Source organism: Halichoeres trimaculatus, unplaced genomic scaffold (genome assembly GCF_033239565.1).
Source record: "Halichoeres trimaculatus isolate MK-OKI-2021-1 unplaced genomic scaffold, fHalTri1.1 fHalTri1_scaffold_16, whole genome shotgun sequence".
Taxonomy (NCBI): Eukaryota; Metazoa; Chordata; class Actinopteri; order Labriformes; family Labridae; genus Halichoeres; species Halichoeres trimaculatus.
Genome location: NW_027437194.1, coordinates 1,124,373 through 1,145,343, shown reverse-complemented (window position 1 = coordinate 1,145,343; position 20,971 = coordinate 1,124,373). Strand labels below are relative to the sequence as shown.

Here is a 20,971-nt window from a genome sequence, read left to right as displayed (position 1 = left end):
CCTGGTGATAGTTTCACACACACAAAGCTCCTCTGTGTGGGATTATATCCACAGTATTGAGCAGAATATTGAGTGGAAATCACCTTGATGCAATCACATCTTTACTGAGAGTCTTAGCTTCTTAACGAGCGTCTTTCATTTCATTTTTGGCAGAAATGCTCTTTTAGATTCGACCCCAATCTGCTCCAAGTGTCTGATCTCTGAGTTAGATCAACATTTATGATCAAACTTTCAAAGATGCTCTCAGATGCTCTCATTTCTCAACGATTGACGAGCTTCATCCTCCTGTGACAGTTTGACAAACACAAGCAGCACAAAGAAAACGAACTCAGAAGTGTCAGAAGTTACGAGGTCAGAGCTACGACTAGATAGACGCAAAGGCTCATGGGACGATTGATGGGAAGGAAAGATCAAAAAAATCTGAAAGTGTGATAATTTCCTGACCTACTTTTACTCTTTTCAACACGCCTAATTTAACATTTCCTACTTTTTATAGTGTTTGTTTTATGATAATTATGATTATTTACCTGTTTGACCTGCTGTTTTAAATAAACATTAAACTGCTTTCATTTCTTCTCTTAAATTTCAAAGGATTTCACCAAAACATGAACTTTGAGACACTTTTCTACAAAGTTAGACCCAGTGATAGGATGACAGGAGATTTTTATAAGGAAACAATGTGAAAATCTGTCAGATTATGGTATTTTTTAAAGGAAAAAAGGAAAAAATAAAGACTTGGGATCATTAAAATCAGAGTGTCGTAACTTTACAGCAAATCATAACGATACTAAGCTCTTTAACTGAAGATTCACTGAACAAAAACATCAAAACAAGACACAAAAAATGTGCTTTATTCAGCATTTTTGTGTCTTTAACAACAAAAGTTAGTAAATAACTTTTACCCTACAGATGTAGATATAGTTCTGTTATCATATTTGTTTTAAAGCTTTTTGCTCCTTTAATATTTGATAACATTTTATAATATTGTAGTGCATCAGACGACCAAAGAGGGCGCTCTAACACACCAATAGGCTGCTCTGCCTTAACTTCTCATGTGTTATATTCAGTAAGAGCAGCAACAGTTGAGTAAAATACAAAAAACCTACTGTCTTTCCAAAACCCTTCTCTAGTCCTATCACTAAAAAATGACTCATCACTTTTTCACCAACAGGCTGAAAATGGCCAAACTTGGCTCATTTTATAAAGACAGGACATCAAACAAAAACAAAACAAGTGTAAAGCGATAGATTTGTATCATATACCTCTTTAAAAAATATTTTTTTTTAAATAAATTAAGAAAAAAAAAACTTTACAAAGTTCACCCATGACACCACACCTGGTACAAAGTATTGATTTATTGGCAGGATGTAAAAACCTTGTTGAAAAAAGTTATAATCTTGTTGGATGAGTTGAGTATCTGTTACAATCGATCAATTGATACAAAAATTTGTGGATCATGGCAAAAAGTAAATTATCTTATGCACAAAGTGTAACTTCTATAATTCAGTTTTTATCTGATAATTTATTTGCAAAATGCAGATACTACTGAAGCCCTAAAAGGCCATGATTTTATAAAATATATTTTCTTGGTTTTTCAAAACCTGGAATTAATTTTCTCATTATCTTGAGATCGCAACTTAATTTTCTAAATATTTCTAAAAAAAAACGTATTTTTCTCGAAATAACGAAAAAAATAATTAGCAATCTTGAGAAAACAAGCTTCATTTTCTCTGAATCTCGACTTAATTTTTCGTTATCTTGAGAAATTGAGATTTGTTTTCTTGAGCTCTTGACTTTATTTTCTTTTTGTCTCGAAAAAACGAAACTTAATTTTCTTGTTAGTAGTAAAGTTTATTTTGAACAAAATAAAAATGTTACCTCTAGAAAACAAACTCAATTTCTCAAGATAACAAAAAAACAAGTAGCAACCTTGATAAAAAAATAAGCTTTATTTTCTCTGCATCTCAACTTGATTTTTCATTATCTTGAGAAAACAAGCTTCTTTTTCTTGAGATCTCAACTTTATTTTCTTGTTATTTCAATAAAACTTAAGAAATTTTGTCACAATAACAAAAAATATGAAGCAATCTTGAGAAATCAAGCTTAATTTTTTTCTACATCTCGACTTAATTTTTCTTTATCTTGAGAAATTGAGCTTTGTTTTCTTGAGATCTTGACTTAGTTTTCTTTTTATTTTGAGAAAATGAAGCTTGTTTTGTGGTGATACCAACTTAATTTTCTTGGTATCTCTAGAAAGCGAATTCAATTTCTCAAGATAGCAAAAAAATGAGTAGCAACCTTGTAAAAATAAGCTTTATTTTCTTACTTTTCCATCATCTTGAGAAATTGAGCTTTATTTTTTTGAGATCCCGACCTAATTTTCTTTTTATCTCGAAATTTTTTTATTGATAGTCGTAGTAGTAAAGTTTATTTGGGACAAAATATAAATGTTACCTCTAGAAAACAAACTCAATTTCTCAAGATAACAAAAAAAAGTAGCGACTTTGACAAAAAATAAGCTTTATTTTCTCTAGATCTCGGCTTAATTTTTCTTTATCTTGAGAATTTGCGCTTCATTTTTTTGAGTTTTCAACTTTATTTTCTTGTTATCTCGACAAAACAAAGCTTGATCTCTCAAAATCTTGACCTATTTTTCTCGTTATCAAAATTAAGTTGAGATTCTTGAGAAAACAGAGAAAATATATCTTATCAAATTATGGCCTCTTAGGGCTTCCGTAGCTCTCACATCTTGAGCACAGATGTTTTTATCTTCTAACAGATATTTCTCTGGATGTGACTTTGTGCCGGATTCTTCTGAACTTTAATGAAGTCAAACTCTGAGACGCTGACACATGAACACATGAAAACATGAACACATGAATAAAGCTGCTGGATCAGTTTCCCTCAGGTGCTCCATCGGGGGTGACGGAGCAGGAGTCGGACTGAGCTCGTGTTATTTCAGGGCAGATGAGACATGCGCACAGCTGATGAAGAGGCACATCTGCACTGACGTCACCCTCTGTGAAAAAGCTGCCAATTTGAAGCTGTCCGGACGGGGACATACCCGGTCTCCCTCCTCCTCCTCCTCCTCCTCCCTCCTCCCTCTGCAGCGGAGTGAGGAGGAGCAGCTCCAGGCCAACTTTAGCTGCTGTTTGCATGCACTTTTCTTAAAAAAGCAGAGAGCTGCGGCGGCTTCCTGAGGGGGCAGAACACCTCCTGCAACCTCAACTCACTTTTTAAGCCCCTCTGAGCCACAACACAGAGTGTAGATTATAAAGAGGACAGATAGGCTGGAAATAGAGCCTCCAGCTGGAGCAGATCCAGCTCTGAAGCTGAATAACTGCCTTCTTATTTTTTTTTTTTTTTTGTCTGAGTGTGTGTGACAGTGTCTGGGTCTGAGCTCCTGCTCCGGCTGTCTGGTCTGGTCTGGAAGAGGGGACTCACGTTGCAGTTTTTGGGAGGATGGCAGAGTCCAGAAGGAGATGAAGAGAGGAGAGGAGCAGCAGAGGTTTGTGTGCGGAACTTCAGAGCTGCAGAAACCCTTTGTCCTGGGCTCTGCCTGCACTCTTGGACCGGATCTGGCAGAGAAGATGAGCGTGGTAACTATCTGTGTACTCTGAATGTAGGACGAGCTCTCATAGGTAGTGTAACCGGAGCGTTTCCAGCCTCTCAGCCTGACTTTCCTGACTCGGTTTTACCCGGTAGAGCTGCTCGCTTTGGCACACAGAGCGGACGCAGTGTTTGGGGGCATTTGCGTGGAAAGTTTGCTACTTTTGGAAACATTTACGCAGCGCACGCAGCGTAGCGGCTCCGCACGGTGGCTTTAAAACTTCATGACAGCTCAGAGGCTTTAGCAGGAGCAGCAGAAACACATGAAGGCGACGTCAGGGCGCTCGGTCCGGACCCGCGGGGCTCGCTCCGTGGAGCTGGTGTTTAAAGGTACCGGTGTAGTACTGCAGGCGGGCCGGCTGCCAGCTGTCTGGGTCAGAGTGGCCAAGTAAGTAGCGCGCTGTCTGTCTGCTGCTGCTGGAGACCTGCAGGGGAACTGGAGACCACTTAGACTCCGGTTCAAAGAGGAAAAACCACCTCCAGAGGCTGACACTGTGTTCAGAGCTCGGTCCCGGCTCCCGGGTTTCACCTGGGTCCGCTGGCGTCTGTTGATCCGGTCTGAGTTCACACATGAAGCGCGTCAGCGAGCAGGAAGCGCGGCGTGCACGGATGATATCATGTTTGATGCGTCTGATCTGGTCTCATTATAACAGATCAGTCTCACTGTGGACGGTACAGGAGCGTTTAGATGCTGAACCAGAACCAGAATCAGAACCAGAACCAGGTTTTACTTCCAAACACATTTACACAGGCATGAATCTGACTTAGTGAATTACTTAAATCATTAAGAATAACAAGTTTTACACTCTGTGACTTAGGATATAGAAAAAATTAAGATGGAAAATATGAAAATGTACAAAAATAAAGAACATTTATTGAAAAAAAAACAAATAAAATAAAAACAAAGAAGAGAAACAAAAGGATACACCATCAGTAAAACTTTAACAACTTAAAAACTGAACTTTTTCAAAGTTTTTCATTCATTTGCAGCAAACTAAAGTTTAAAATCATCTTTTATTCTTCATGAAGCTTCAATAATAAGTCAGTTCATCTATTCTTAACAACTTTTGACATTTGTTTAGTCATTTTTTTAAAGCAAATATCCAAAATTTTCCTTGTCTTCATCTCAAAAAGTCAGGATCTGATGAGTGCTGTTTGTTTTAAAGCTGTAAACTGAAGATATTTTGATTACATGCTGTTAAACTGAGTTAAAAATCACATATTTTGAGCAATATTCTCTTTTTATAGTGAACTGATACCTAACAGTAGATTTACTCTTTGTAAAATTCCAATTTTGGATCAATTTCAGTCATTTTACGTGAAATATTTCAACATATTTAAGATCCAGCTTCGCTTAGTCGAGAAATTATTAGTGTTTGAAATTTGTTTGATCAACTTTGATTGACAGGAATTAAATTAGCAGGAATATTTGATGTTTGTTTTATCATTTTTAAAGCAAATATCCCAAATAGTTCCTGTTTTACCCTCAAAAAGACAAGATTTGATGAGTTTTGTTTTTCTTTTAGTGTGTTAAACTGAGGATATCTTGTTTATGTGTTGTTTAACTGAGTTAAAAAGCACATTTTTTGAGCATTTTTTTCTTTTTATAGTGAATTGATGCCTAAAATTAGATTTACTCTTTGTAATATTCCAATTTTGGATCAGTTTCAGTCATTTTATGTGAAATATTTCAACATTTTCAAGCTCCAGCTGCACTAATTTGAGAAAATATTAGTCATTGCACTTTGTTTGATCGATTCTGATGATCAGAAATTAAATTAGCAGGACTGTTTAAGGTTTGTTTTGTCAGTTTTTAAAGTAAGTATCCCAAAAGTTCCTGTTTTACCTTCATAAGACAAGATTTGATGAGTTTTTTTCCTCTTTTTTTTAAATATTTTGTTTTTCTTGGAGTTAAAAATCACATCTTGTTGCTAATCTTTCTTTTATAATACTTATTTTTGACAGGGATCAACTGGTAAATTGATAACTATCAACAACAGATTCATTCTCAATCATTATTTCATGAGAAATTTAAACATTTTCAAGCTCCAGCTTTGCTAATTTGAGAAAATATTAGTCATTGCAGTTTGTTTGATCGACTCTGATCATCAGAAATTAAATTAGCAGGAATATTATGTGATTGTTTTGTCATTTTTTAAAGCAAATATCAGAAAAAGTTCCTGTTTTACCTTCAAAAAGCCATGATTTGATGAGTTTTGTTCCTCTTTTAGTGTGTTCATTGAGGGTATTTTGTTTTCTCTGAGTTAAAAATCACATTTTTAATCTAATGTTTTCTTTTTTAATACTTATTGATGATAGCTAGATAGATCCACAGGTAAATTGATAACTAACAACAACAGATTCATTCTCAATCATTATTTCATGAGAAATTTGAACATTTTTAAGAGCTATGAGCTTTGCTAATTGGAGAAAATATTAGCTATTGCATAAACGAGACAGGAAACTTAATTTTAATCCTCATCGATAAAAAAAAACAAACACTTTTTTTTCTGGTTTCATGTCGTTACAAGTTGTTTTGTTTTGTGTTTTTGTTTGAAATCTATTTTTTAAAAATTTAAATAATGATAAAAAAAACTTTTTTTTAATCTCAGTTTTGACCGCTATCATCCAGTTTATCCAGAGAAATCAACAACAGATTTTTTACTTGGTGAAAAATCCAGTTTGGGATCAACGTCAGTCATTTTTTAAACTTTTAAAAACTCAAACTTTTCCCAGAATCAGCTTCACTCATTGAGAAAAAGTTGGTTGTTGCTTCATTTAACTTTGACTTTGTTTTGATCTGTAACTTTTAGTTGACATAAAGACACAAATCTGGGATAAAAGTCATTTCTTGGGTCGGTTAAATGTGTGAAAGTGAGATAGAAATCAGACACAGCTGATGATTTAATGATTTAATTAACTTGTCATTAATTACTAGACTAACTGTGGATTGATATTCTGCTTAACCTCTCCCTGGTCTCCCCTCACAGGAATGCAGATGGATCGGTCAAGGCAAGTTCCCGGCGTAGAGCTTCCTGTTTGGAGTTACACCTGAGAGCGAGCGCGTCTGATGGATTACGCTGTTTTCTCCCAGCTGCTGACATGAATCCAGAGGCCGGCCGAGCGTCCAGGAAGCCCTCTTCTCCAGGAGCCGTCTGAGACCTGGATGACCCCCCGAGCGCCGCGAGAACTTTCCAGTGAAGGAGTCGAGCCATGGACTTGTTATGGTGTGGCGTCGGATTCATCGCGCGCTCTTAGCCCGTTCGTAGCGCCCCCTACCCCTCACCTCATGTCACAGCTTCCTCTGAATGATGGAAATTTTGTGGAAGACGCTGACTTGGACGCTGAGCCTGGTGGTGATGGCCGCTTCTGAATCTCAAGGCATCAACAGACTTTCACACAACTCTCAAGGTACGAGAGGCGGACGGGGATACTTCACTTTAACCGAGAGTTTTTATCAGCAAGTTTCTACCTGAAGCCTGTCCACTGATGGGTCCTGGTCTGACCTGGGTCTTTGAAAAAGGAGATGATAGTCCAGCTGATCTAGGTCACACTTGGTGTTTGGAGCAAGTCTTCACCTTGATCCTGTTTTACGTCTTTAAGAGAGACCCACCTTTGAGGGCCTGTGTCCACTAACCGCTTTTTCCTCAGCTCTTAGTCATCAAAGTGCTGAAACAGCTTCAGTGCTGGCTGTTTTTGTTTCCAGTTTTCTGTTTCAAACGCTCTTAGCTGAAAAACATAATGATGCTTCCCATCACTAACCAATCAGAACGAAGGGGGCGGGACTTGATTGTCATGATCCACAGGGAAAAAACAAGATTGGACAAAAATAGTTTTATCTAACTAAACTTAAAATCTAAAAAAAAAAAACCCAAACACCCAAAAACTCAGGCTAGGAAAGATGTGAGCAGTCTGTAGTCGTCAGTCTACGAAAACTTGCAAAATCTGCAGTTTACCAAAAATTTCCAGAAGTCCAACTGAGCTAGGAAAATTTCTCAGTATGCAACCTGACATACTGTTTCCCACAATGCATGGCGCTGACGCTGTTTATCAATGTACATGGCAGGTTTCAGTGAATTACCGCCATCTACTGGAATGAGTTTGCATTACAACTACAATACAACAACACTAACGTCAGACGGTCCTTCAAGAAGTGTTTACTTCTACAAATGCATTAAAGCCCCATATAAAAGACTAATTACCTTTTTTTCTAACCATGGGTGGATTATATGGAAGTGGTTTTTCCATCAGTGTAAAAATAAAAAATCAATCACTTCCAGATTTTTGTTAAATTAGGGATATAACTTTTGGTGTAAGATTAAAAATCAGATATGATGATTCTGCTGTGAAATGATTAACAAAATCACTAAAATGTCACAATCTACACAAAGTTTCTTTTGAAAATTTTGAATAAAGGTAAAAAAAATCTGTAGCTCCGCCTTCCAAAACGTAAAACCAGAGTAGTATTCTACAAAACAGACCCAACAACAGTGGCGGCTGAGGTATCACACCTGTGTATTTACATTAATGAAAACAAACAAACAAAAAGCATCTTTATACCATTAAGGTCACGCCCTTTCACATTCACCTTCTCCTGATGCGTTCTCCTCTCAAAAGGTAACGCTACGAGCGACTTCCCTGTGTTATTTATGTTTTCTCTCTCCATCAACCGCACTTAGTAACAGATGGCTGTGACGTCGGCTTCACAGCGGGAGGGTGGTGGTTTGCAAATCCAGCTGCATTCAGCTCTGGGCGCGAGAAAGGTGCACCCCGACATGGTCAATTTATAACGAGGGTCTATGGCCAAAGATTTCTGCTCCCCGGGGGCGGAAACACGTCACCAATCAGATAATGTAAATATATAAATATATAAACATATAGTTCAGGACTTTATATTTTATTATTTCTTTTTCTTTTTTAATGTCTCATTCTTCAAGGTAATGTTGACGTTAAATACGGTGGGGTGGCACCACAGCACCCTCTATTGGCCAGCCGCCACTGAAAATAACTAAAATATCACGATCAACCCAAAGTTTCTTTTGTATATTTACAATAAAGGTAAAAAAAAACAAAAAACATCTGTAGCTCCGCCTTCCAAAACTGAAAACCAGAGTAGTTAACTATAAAACAGACCCAACAGAAAAGTCATACTACATACTACAAGCAAAAACAGTACATTCACATGTAGTTTGTGGTAAGTATTTTGGTAAACAGTCAGAGTATAAAGGCAGGAGAGGAATCAAACACAGGTGTGGACAAGACACAGGTGAAACACATGAGGGCCAATCAAAGAAGAGAGAAACATAACAAGAACTAAACCAAACACAGGAAGCAACAAAGTGACCATGAAACACACGGGAAACAGAAAATGAAGCAGATCGGCTATAGCGGCCATATTGGTAGTGGCAAAGGCGTCACCAACAGCCATAGGGCGCCTGTTGGTCATGTGACCCTCAGCTGTAAACAGGTTAATTTCTGCTTTGAAAACAGCTTTTTTTGGCTGGGTGTGTTTGTGACTTTCGGTACTTCCGGATCCAGCCTCAAGCGAACACTCGACAAACATCAGATTTTAGCACTTCAGCATCGTCTCATATTCTCAGACTGGAGGTTGCTGCTTGAGGGAAACACAAGAAGAACTCAGATTAACACAGAAAACACGAGACAAGAAACATGAATAACCACAAAGAAACACAAGATATACAAAAAAAAAATCCAAACCATAAACTCGAAAGACAAACCAAAGACTTTATCCTAACAGGATAAGGAGAAACTAAACGAGGCTACAGCCTAAGCTAACGCTACAACAGAAAAAATCTATCTCTTGTTTCTTCCTTTGGTTTACATTTTTAAGCTTTTTATGGCTTTATTCAGAGGAAACAGGGAGAGAGTGGGGAAATTCAGGCAGGAGATGTGATCCAAAACCACACCAGCGCCCCCTATCACATCAAAGAGGGACATAGCATCCAGAGCAACTTAAGTCTGACTAACTAACTGACCAAGGAGAAGTACGGGAGGGGGAGAAGTGCGCTAAGATTGGGGTTGTGGGCGATAAAAACGCCTCCATCAGACACAGGAAGAGAAAACACTCTGCAGTTTAAAGATGGGGAGCACAGGAAAGAGGAAGACTTCAAACAAAACCTGGGTCTAGATCAAGCTTTAAGTTGAGTTTAGAGAGGAGATCATTGTCTCTGAAATCACAGAAATGAAAAGTTTAGAAGAAGTGTAAATAAACAATGATTTTACTGAAATATAAACAGTTAAACCTAAAGAAACACTTTCTGTAGCAGCGTTAGCGATAACAGAAACATGTCTCACACCACATCTCCATCACTGTCAGTAGATCAAACGTTTAAATTAAACTGTTTTATTTTGTGATTTGGAGGAGAAAGAGCCGGTCACCGCCGTATAATCACCTCCTCTCTTCTTCTTCTCCTCCTGTCAAAGAGGACTTCCTGTCCTACCTGCAGCACTACCAGCTGACTGTCCCAGTGCGGGTGGACCAGAACGGAGAGTTCCTGAGCTACACTGTGAAGCACCACCGGCCGGGCCGACGGAGACGAGGCGTGGCCGACCCCGTGATGGAGCAGCAGCCGGCGTCGGGCCCCCCTGAGTCCCGGCTCTTCTACAGACTGTCGGCTTACGGAAAGCACTTTCACTTAAACCTGACGCTCAGCCCCAACCTGGTGTCCAAACATTTCACGGTGGAGTACTGGGGCAGGGACGGGCTGGAGTGGCGTCATAACGTGGTGGAGAACTGTCACTATGTGGGATTCCTGCAGAACCAGCACAGTACGACCCAGGTGGCGCTCAGCAACTGCAGAGGCCTGGTGAGTACAGCAGGGGGGGCTGTTTGGGGTTACTTTACGCGTTTCTAATCACAGATCGACAAGTTTTCTCACCTCTCTACACACGAAAACCCACGTGGGAGGGATGCAACAACATAGGCTATTCCTAAATGCTACATCTTAGCTTCCTGATCAGGTCGAGCAGGACCAGATTGATTTACGGCATATCTAGGTCTCCGTGATAACACCACGCCAACTGATGAAGTTTAGCAGAGAGAAGAGGGATCTGTGTTTTTCTCTGATTTTCTCACAAAAAGGAAAGAAGAGCAGAAAAAAGCTAAACAGGAAGGAGATAGATCACGAACTTAAGGCTAAAACACACAGGCTAAGGGCTAAAACAGATCAGCTAACAATTTTGATGTACTTGTTACAATGACAAATAAAGTTCAGTTCTATTTGGGAGGCTAAAACACATGAGCTAAAGGCTAACACACAGGCTAAAGGCTAACAAACAGGCTACAGGCTGAAACACATGAGCTAAAGGCTAACATACAGGCTAAAGTGTAAAACACAAGAGATAAAGGCTAAAACACAGGCTAGAGCTAAGGCTAAGGCTAAAACAGACCAGCTAGCAATTTAGTTGTACTTGTTACAATGACAAATAAAGATCTGTTCTATTCTTGAGGCTAAAACATACAAGCTAAAGGCTAAAACACAAGAAATAAAGGCTTATACGCACAAGCTAAAGGCTAAAACACAAGAAATTAAGGCTAAAACGCATGAGCTAAAGGCTAAAACACAAGAAATAAAGGCTAAAACACAAGCTTAAGACTGACACACAGGCTTAGGCTAAAACACAAGAGATAAAGGATAAAAAACACGTGCTAAAGGCTAACACACAGGCTTAAAGCTAAAACACACAAGGTAAAGGCTAAAACACATGAGCTAAAGGCTAAAACACATGAGCTTAAGGCTAAAAAACATGAGCTAAAGGCTAAAACACACAAGCTGAAGGCTTAAACACATTAGCTTAAGGCTAAAACACACAGGCTAAAGGCTAAAACACTTGAGCTAAAGGCTAACACAGGCTGAAAGCTACTAAACTACTGTATGAACTGACAGTCAGCTTCTTGTCACGTTAGCCTACAGATACATTGTGACACCGGACTGCCGATAGCACTACATATAGCTGGCTACTGATGTACGGTACAAACTTCAGTTAGCTTGTTACGTTTCAAACAACAATGCTACGTAACTATGCTGATAAATACCTCACCTTGTGGCGTTGTATCCAGTAAAAATTTGACTTGAACAAAGAAATTTGTTCCAAAACAAACACACGCCTCCCTAAAAGTCTTCATGACAGTGTACGTGTGACTCCAAGGAAGAAAAGTGGGAGCATCTTAAAGTACGGTACGGTACAGATGGACAGCTGAGAGCGAGGGAAGACCTGCAGGAAGTGGTTGAAGCAACGAGCCAAACAAGCAACCGCTGCAGTTAAGACTTTGACCTCAAGGCGCTTAGACCGCTCGACCAACGGCGCCCTGAGCTGCAGGTTTTTAACCTGTGAAGATTTTAGACAACTCCATTATTATTCCGAGTGGCGAGCTCTCCAACTGGCCTTTGAGCCACAAAGAGTTCACACAGCTCACCTCAAACAAACCCCGACACTAATGTCAGATAAGTAATATATGCCGCGCTGGTGCTGCTCTCATGTCAGCCAACCTTTCAGCTGCAGCGCCAGAGGATTAGACCAATTGTAGTGTGCTTAACAGAGTCTTGGCGTGCGTCCACTTGGCTCGCCGAGTCTGCAGGCAGCTTGGAGCGAGGTGATGCTCAAGGAGAGAAACCACATCATCTGAGCGATCTGAGCGATCTGTGTGTGATCTGTGTGCGATGAGCTTTGTGTTTAATCTCACATTTCTGCAGCTGTCTGTGCTCAGGAACAAACGGCGCTAACACGGCGTCTGATTATCCTGTCCGCACGCTCAGAGCTCGGCTCGTTATCCACGCACTGTGTGACTGTGCAGCTCCTCTCTGTTCATCAAGAAACTGGAAGAAGTTTTAATACCCCTCCTCTGTGGAGAATAACTCTAAAGAAGGGAAAAACAAGCCCTGCTCCTTGTTGGCAAATGTAATCATGCAGAAAAAACATTTAGCCAAATGTGCTGGCAGGACCTACGCCGAGTATCATAAATTGAATTAGTGTTTGCTCTTTTTTCTAACAGCACCAAAAATGGACAAAAGCTGTGTCTGAGCTTTAATGTAATCAGCTGTCTGGACGCTGCGAGGCCTTGACATCACACACTGTTAAAATATTGACTATTTTTAATCGCTTTCAGTGTCGGCTTTCAGAGCCAAGGCAGGGCTTTCGGTAAACGCGAGTCGACTTCATTTATGCGCCGTGAGGGGTGTCGAAGAGCGGAGTACAGTTTAATGAGGGAGCTGAATTATTAGATTTAACTACAGACAGCATGATTACAGGAAGGAGGGGGAGACGACATGAAGCTCTGCTGCAGAGAGACAGTCTGACTTTAAGGTCCTAACACTCAAAGATGCGTGGGCCTACATTTCCCATAATGCACCTTAAGAGCATATCCATCAGATTACTTCTGTTTTGTGTTTTAAACACAATTTGGAAACTAGCAGCAACCTTCAGTGAGAAAACCCCTAAAACTGCAATTCCTCCAGTGTCCACTAGGAGCTGCCTCAAAAGTCTAATAAACAGTTTGAGGACAAAAGTTTTAGAACGACGTAATGTTTCCTTTTTTTTGTTAAAATGAAAAGTGAGAAATGATAGGAAATGCTCTAAAAATGAGCAGGAACAGATGATTTATGAAAGAGACACTGAACATCAGGATGTTTGGAGGAAGAGGTTTTTCCTTCAGAGAAAGTGAAGGTAGCTCAGGGAGTCCAGGTTCCTTCAGCATCCAAAAACACTCAGGAACTGGGACTGGAGACTCTGACAGGAAGAGCCAAATCAGAGCCAGACCGGTTTCTGAGGGTGTGTGCCGTGCTCAGGGACAACACACTTCTCTGCTGCTGTACGGTACACGTGATGCATGAGCAAGTACGCATACACAGCAAGGACGTGGCTATGATCCATTGTGACCGCTCCTCTAGACAATTATTTTAAACGTTGGTGTGGGAGTTACAGGGCTGTGTCGAACCAAAACTTGACATGAGCCAAAAAACCTGAACCGTACAGCTGTCCACTATATGAACAAGGCAACATATCGTAGCAATACGTTTGGCTCATAGACGGTAAAAAACATAAACGTAGTCTCTGTGGTGTCACCGTATGTTCCTGAAACAGTGAATGAAGTCAATTCCCGGACGCAGCCATGTTGGATATGATGCCAGCTTTGAGTGTCTTTCTAACAGCTACAGGGCGCCTGTCAGTCATATGAGCTGAGCTGTGTCTCTGATTGGACAATCAGACGATCCTAATAACTTCTAAACCTCTAAGTTAGAAAAGTGTTTCAGACCCAAGCTGTAAATATGTATTTGATGCCTTAAAGTCTCAAGCGGATCCTTGATGAACAGCAACTTTTAGCACTTCAGCATAGACTTCATTTTTACTAACTGGATGTTGCCCCTTGGTAGTGTTTCATCATGTATCATAATGTTCTGTATTGTAGCGTATCTCAGAGAGATGTGTGTCAGTGTAACATTTCGTAACATTTCAAAGTGTGACACATTGTAGCCTTAAAGTTTGTAGCCTAACATATCCCTGCATAGCTACAGTGGTTTAACAAACCATGGAGAGCCATATTATGGTGTAATGTATGGAGGACCAAAACTGCCAAATCAAAAAAAATTAAAAGTGAAAAAAAAAAGTGAAAAAATAAGTGAATAAAAGTAAAAATAAATACAAAAATAAATGTGGTAATAGAATTAATTAATCAAAATTTTTACTTTTATTTATTTATTTACTTATGTTTATTTTTTTTCTTATTTGGATTGTTTTTTCATTTTAATTTATTTTGATTTTGGCAGTTTTGGTCCTCCATAGAATGTATAGAGGTGTAACATATAGGAATAATAATAATACATTTTATTTCAAGGCACACCAGGTATGGAGGACCAAAACTGCCAACATTAAAAATAAATAAAAGTGAAAATAAAAGCAAAAATAAAAAAAATATATACATAAGTAAATAAATAAGTGAATAAAAGTAAAAATAAACACAAAATAAATATGAAAATAGAATTAATTTATCATTACTTTTACTTTTATTTATTTATTTACTTATGTTTTTAATTTTTAATTTATTTATTTATTTTTTTCATTTTTATTCATTTTTAATTTTTGGCCCTACAAAGTAATGTATAGAGGTGTAACATATATCAATAATAGTAATAATAATGATAATAATACATTTTATTTCAAGGCATCCAAGGACGCCATACAAAACATATTTTAAAAACACTTCAACAAAGTTAAAAAAGGAAAATTGATTTGTATAAAGTGAAAAAGAAAATAGTCCTTCAATCACTGTCACAGCTGTTGGAGCGTAACTATGTCCCTTCATGTTTTTGTTTGATTTTTCTGTTTTTTTCCTTCTGATTTTTCCCTCTTATCTATTTCTTCTATTCAGTTTTATTTAGATTTGTATCGAGCACATGTCTGTAGTGTTGGTCATTGTTTATTGACACTTTGCATTAAAAAAAAACAAACATAAAGTGGTGTAACTTTAGGTGTAACAGATCATAGCATTACTTAGCATAGCTTAGCTCGTCACAGTGTAACTCAGGGTCATGTTTCACAGTATTCTGAAAAACTGTGAAATGATTTTTCTTGGTCTCATTTCTTTACTTACCAAAAACCTCACATTTAACCAGGGGGTGTGTAGACTTTTTTATCCACTGAACTTCATTTTGTTTCCATCCTGCAGACTCAGTAAACAGGTTTTGTCTTTAATGAAAAGAAAGCACACGCTTAGCACACGCATTGATTTTCCTCACCTGTGTCTCTCTGCCTGCAGCACGGTGTCATAACCACAGAGGACGAGCAGTATTTGATAGAGCCGTTAAAGAACATGACCTCCTCCTCTTCCTCCTCCTCCTCCTCCTCCTCCTCCTCGTCCAGTGAGTGGAACCTGGACGAAGCACAGCAACATGTTATTTATAAAATGTCTGCCATTCCCTCGCCGCCAGAGCCAAGCCAGGAGTTCAGCTGTGGCATTTCAGGTTGGTGAACCTCCATCTGGGCCGGACTCTGTGTGGGTGGGACTGACGTAAAGGAACAACTATACATAGCAGGTTGGAGGAAGTGCTGGTTTGGTTCTAGGCCCAGGTTCTGGTGGGTATAACCGGGCCTCTTGTGTGCTGTGTGGACACCTTTCAACCTGAGAGAAGAAGAAGACGCCTCAGCTGCAGCTTTCATAAAAAGCCTCTCAGTGCATGGAGCGTGTGGTTCAGGCTCTTCATCCTGTTTTTAGACCCAACGATCAGGTTCAGGTTTGCAGAGTCAGACTGCACCAAACGTCTGCAGAGATATGACGGATCAGGAGAAAGAACCAGGTGGAGATTTAGGTATTTGGGCCAAGGTCTTATAAGAAACAGCAAAGACTGTCATCCCCAGGAAACCAGCAAGCCCCAACATGTAGCATCTTATAGCTTTTCCCAGAGCATCTGGGTCATAAAGACCAGGCTTTAGCTGCGAGGTTCAAAGGGCCAGACCAAGGGTGCTCAACCTGTGGCTCTGGATCCTCATGTGGCCCTTTGACTCCTCTGCAGCGGCTCCTTATAGCTTTAAAAAACATTATTACTTAAATAAGAGAATTGTTATTTTTCTTAGAGAGGGTGTTGATGATTAAAGACACTGACACTAAATAAAATCATGCGTTAACATTTTGTTGAACTCAATATTCAGAGCGGTACTATCATACTATTAATACTTGTAATTATAGTATTCTTTAAAAAAAAAAAAATTGACTTGTTTTATGAAATATTGCAAAATTTGGTTTTTCAATTTTATTTTTTTCTGTAAATATTTGGAATTTTTGGAAACTTTTGCAATTTTATTCTTGTAATTTTTCATTTTTTTTATTTCAAACATTTTTCAAAATTTTGGCTAATTTTTTAATTCCAAAATTTATTTGTATATTTTTTGCATTTTTTTTCTTATTTTCAGGATTTTTGGAAACTTTCGGATTTTTTTGAAAATTCCAAGATTTATTTGAAACTTTCGGCATTTTTTTTAAATGTTAAAATATTTTGAAACTTTAGCAAGTTTTTAAAATTTTAAAACTTATTTGAAACCTTTTGCAAATTTCTGAAATTTAAAAATTTCCTTTAATTTTTTCCGTTTTTGTAATTTCAAACATTCCCCCCCCCCAAAAAACAAAGTTTTTTTTAATTTTCAAAATAAATTTTATTTGAATTTTTTTTTGCAATTTTTTTTTCTAGATTTTAAAATTTTTTGGAAACTTAGCAAAAGTTTGAATTTGAAAATTTATTTGAAACTTTTTGCAAATTTTTGAAATGTAAAAATTTCTTCAAATTTTTTACATGTTTGTAATTTCAAATATTAAAAAAAAAAAACTCAAATTCCAAAATTAACTGTATTTCAATTTTTTTGCAATTTTTTTCTAAATTGTAAAATTTTTGGAAACTTAGCAAATGTTTGAAATTTGAAAATTTATTTGAAACTTTTTACAAATTTCTTAGATTTTAAAATATTTAGAAATTTCAGCAAATTTTTGAAATTTCAAAATTTATTTAAAACTTTTTGCTAAGTTTTGATATTTTTTTTGTGAAACTTTAGCAAATGTTTGAAATTGAAATATTTCTTGAAACCTTGGCGAATATATTAAAAAAATAAAAAAAACTAAGACATCACATAAAGTATAGTTTCCACAAATTTGAAAAAAATTCTCTTTTAAATGATCATTCACTAAATTTGAATATGTATAGAAATGTATTCACACTATTGTCTTTACTGTGAAGGTAAAGTAGATTTTGTGGCTCCTCAGTGAGCTTCAGGTGAGCTGAGAAGAAAGTAAATCATTTCACTGCTGAATAATTCACCCTGACGTGTCTCTGTTTGCCTGTCACTTGTCCACAGACCTCACAAAAAGCAGCGCACCTTCCCCCGTGTCCCTAAACGCCAGCACGCAGTCCAACGACACTCGCAGAAAGAAGCGCTCCATCAGCAGCGAGCGCTTCGTGGAGACGCTGGTGGTGGCTGATAAAATGATGGTTGGGTACCACGGGCGCAAAGACATCGAGCACTACATCCTGTCGGTGATGAATATTGTAAGTTTTGATCATCTAAAGCTCTCATCACACTCTGACCTGACACAGTTTGTCTGACTTTGTGTCTTTTCTTCTTTTCTGGAGGTCAGGTTGCCAAACTTTACCGTGATGCCAGTCTAGGAAATGTTGTGAACATTATTGTGACTCGTCTGATCGTCCTGACAGAAGACCAGGTGAGGAAAACTCCCTTTGTTTCCTGTTTTTTCTCCTCCTGTGTGACGGTAACCAGCGTGTATCCTCAGCGTACGCTTGGCGTGAGTGCTGGGCTGTATTTCATGTGATTACTCGGAGCGGGGGAACTCAGAGACTCTCACCATATGGCCACCACTTCAGATGAAAGATGTGCTCAGGCGTCTTCCCTCAGGGAGCCTCCATTCAGGCTCTTTACATGCCGACTACATGTGTACGTACGAGTGATGGGAGAAACAGAGCGTCCATCTGTTTCTTTCCCATCGCCGCTCCTCGCTCAGCTTCACGTCCAAGAAACAAGTCTTCATGTAGGGACGCGGCGCTTTGATCCAGGAGGACGTTTGTTTTGGAAACCCTGGATGTAAAATAAAGTTACAAAGCACACAACGTTTTACGGTGAGAGTGAGTCACTGATGGGCTGTTTAGGTGTTCAGCGCTGTGTCTTCCTCAATCATCGAGCGAGCGAAATCAGCGTCTGTAGGAGCAGATGCTTTCTGCAGACGCTCCTCTTAGACTCAGCTGACTCCTCCTGACATCAGTGGGTTTTACTCTAACTGCAGCTTCAGCCTCTCTTAAATCAGACACAAACTTTTCCAAGCCCTCGTCTTTAAATCTGCCTCTCATCCCGTGACAGACTCCTCTGAATAATTCATCTGGGTAATCTTTCCTCTCTGGCAGATCGCTGGTTAGCACTGTCAACACACCACAGCGAGTACAAGCTAGTTTTTCTGACTTTAGAGACAGTTTCAAACCGCTGAGAGCAGCAGGAGATGAGTGAGAGGAATCACAGAAACCTGATCTGTTACCCTCTGCCCAGGGATGGAGAACCAGGAGTGACAGGAAAGTGCTGCTCAGTCTATTTTCTAAGATACGGTATGAGATAAGTCTGATAAGTCCTGTCACCTTTATACATTAGGCTACGAAACTTTGGGCTGTGAGACGTAATCCCACGATACGTTACACTACAATTTCTTACAAAACAGCAGGATTCATTAGGATATCACAGAACGATAAAGTGTGACACAATTAAACACAGTGCAGTGACATGGTGACCTCTCACTTTAGGAAAAGTGTCGGGGTGTGGAGATATTTTAAAGTGTTGGAAAGTGAGAAAAGAACTGCAGTTTGCAAATAGTTTTAAAAAAAAACATCAGAGTTCATCTGCAAAGACTTTTAATACAACTGCTTAAATTTGCCATTTAAAAGTCAAACACCCTGAACAGCATGCTGAGTACAAGACAGGGACGGCTGCATCAGCCAAAAGGAAAGCATCTTGTCTCACTTGTGGCCAACGTTTTTGAGGATAAAAACGTTCTATTTTAATTTTTTTGTTTTTTTTGTTTTTTAATTAAAAAAAAAAGGAGGATGAAAAAGTTCTTTTTTATTTTTTTTTGTTTTTTTTTTATATATTTTTATTGTTATTTAAAAAAGGAGGTCAAAATGTATTTTGATTTTATTATTATTTAGCATTATTTTTTATTTAACAAAAAGAAGGATAAAAATGTCTTTTTTTATTTATTTATTTATTGTTATTTTTTTATTTAAAAAAATTAGGGCAAAAATTCTTTTTGTTATTTTTATGTTTATTATTTTTTTTACATTTTTATTTAACAAAAAAGGAGGACAAAAAAGTTTTTTTTTTTAAATTATCAGTTTTTTTTATTTTGTTTTTCATTCAAAAAAGAGGATGAAAAATGTCTTTTTTTATTTTTTTTTATTTTTTCAATTTTTTTTTATTTTTTATTTAAAAAGGGAGGACAAAAAGTTATTTTTTTATTTTAAATTTTCTATTAATTTTATTTTCTATTCAAAAAAGGTGGTGAAAAAATTATATTTTCATTGTTATTATTATTCCTTATTTCATCAAAATAATTTAAAAAATTAAATAAAAACATTCTTTTTTTATTATTTATTTTTCTTTTTTTTTTTTTTTTTTTTTTTAAAGAGGACGAAAAAGTTTTGCTCAGTGCAGGAAAGTCATGGACTTCATATCTTTGGATGATCATCTGTTCAGTGTCATGGAGGGCATTGAGCGCTGTTAAACTCAGCATCCACATTTAATATTTGATTTTTGGCCAAACATTTACATTTTTTGGGCTTCGGCCATAAATTTTCATTTCAGTACATCCCTAATTTGAAAAGTCTTCTGTGGACCCCCAAGCCTTGGTTCACTGACCCCTGGTAGTCCTTGGACCCCACTTTGAGAAACACTGCACTAAAACACCCAACATCACAGTAAAAACAATCAGCAATGTGAAGAAACTCTCACAAACAGGAAGATTCGTCGTCCTAAAGTGTAATATTTAGATGGTTCACGCAGGTTTGAGGATCTGGAGCTGTCACAGGTTTTGTTTCTGAATTTTTAACATTAGTCCCTGTTTTTCTGTCTTTGTTGTGATTCCTGCAGCCGAACCTGGAGATCAACCACCACGCCGACAAGTCTCTGGACAGTTTCTGTAAGTGGCAGAAGTCCATCCTCTCCCATCACAGCGACGGGAACAGCATCCCTGAAAACGGGATGGCTCACCACGACAACGCTGTCCTCATCACTCGGTGAGTGGACCCGACCTGTCGCTGTGAAACCAGGGCGGGAACAAAGAGCCGGGCTCTGGGAGGAAACATGCTGTTTGGGACGTACTGTACCTGTCACGCCACGATTTATGTGTTTCCATAAAAACTCTGTCATTACCTGGAACGGGCCTCATTGTTGCCAGAACAGTTCTGGCTCCACACGCAGCAAATCCACTTTTTCTCCCTGTGGTTTCCTGCAGAGCGGAGAAGGTGTGCTGGGAGCGAGGTGGACTAAAGCCACGTTTTCTCTGCTACAGACCGTTTTTCACCGATACAAACAAAAATAATCATTAGTTTATGACTCTAAAGCTTTAAAATGAGACGTTTTCATTAAATTTTCAGCTGCAGTTTGAATAAATCTCATTAAAGTTGGTTATTTATCTCTGCTCATAAATTGAATTACCATTTGGCAACAAACAAACGTTTGGAATGCGGCCCAAACGCTTACAGGAAGCAGACGTCATCCACTGTCAGCGTCATTATGTATCAGTCGTTTTCAGTCTCCTGCAGAGACGCATCAGCAGGACGTGAAAGGTCGTTTCTTCGCCGTTTTT

The 20,971-nt window shown here is 38.3% G+C and overlaps 1 protein-coding gene across 1 annotated transcript in view; it reads left to right on the top strand.

Annotated features, from left to right (window-relative positions):
- The first annotated feature begins 3,104 nt into the window (after positions 1-3,104).
- The window catches only part of adamts6 (ADAM metallopeptidase with thrombospondin type 1 motif, 6), a 99,426-nt gene continuing 81,559 nt past the window's right edge, over positions 3,105-20,971 (top strand). The window contains exons 1-7 of the mRNA XM_074691111.1: positions 3,105-3,599; positions 6,600-7,020; positions 10,054-10,436; positions 15,383-15,587; positions 17,467-17,657; positions 17,747-17,830; positions 20,254-20,399. Of these exons, the coding sequence (XP_074547212.1) occupies positions 6,918-7,020; positions 10,054-10,436; positions 15,383-15,587; positions 17,467-17,657; positions 17,747-17,830; positions 20,254-20,399 (1,112 nt within the window). The 5' untranslated portion in view covers positions 3,105-3,599; positions 6,600-6,917. The remainder of the gene's footprint in view (positions 3,600-6,599; positions 7,021-10,053; positions 10,437-15,382; positions 15,588-17,466; positions 17,658-17,746; positions 17,831-20,253; positions 20,400-20,971) is intronic.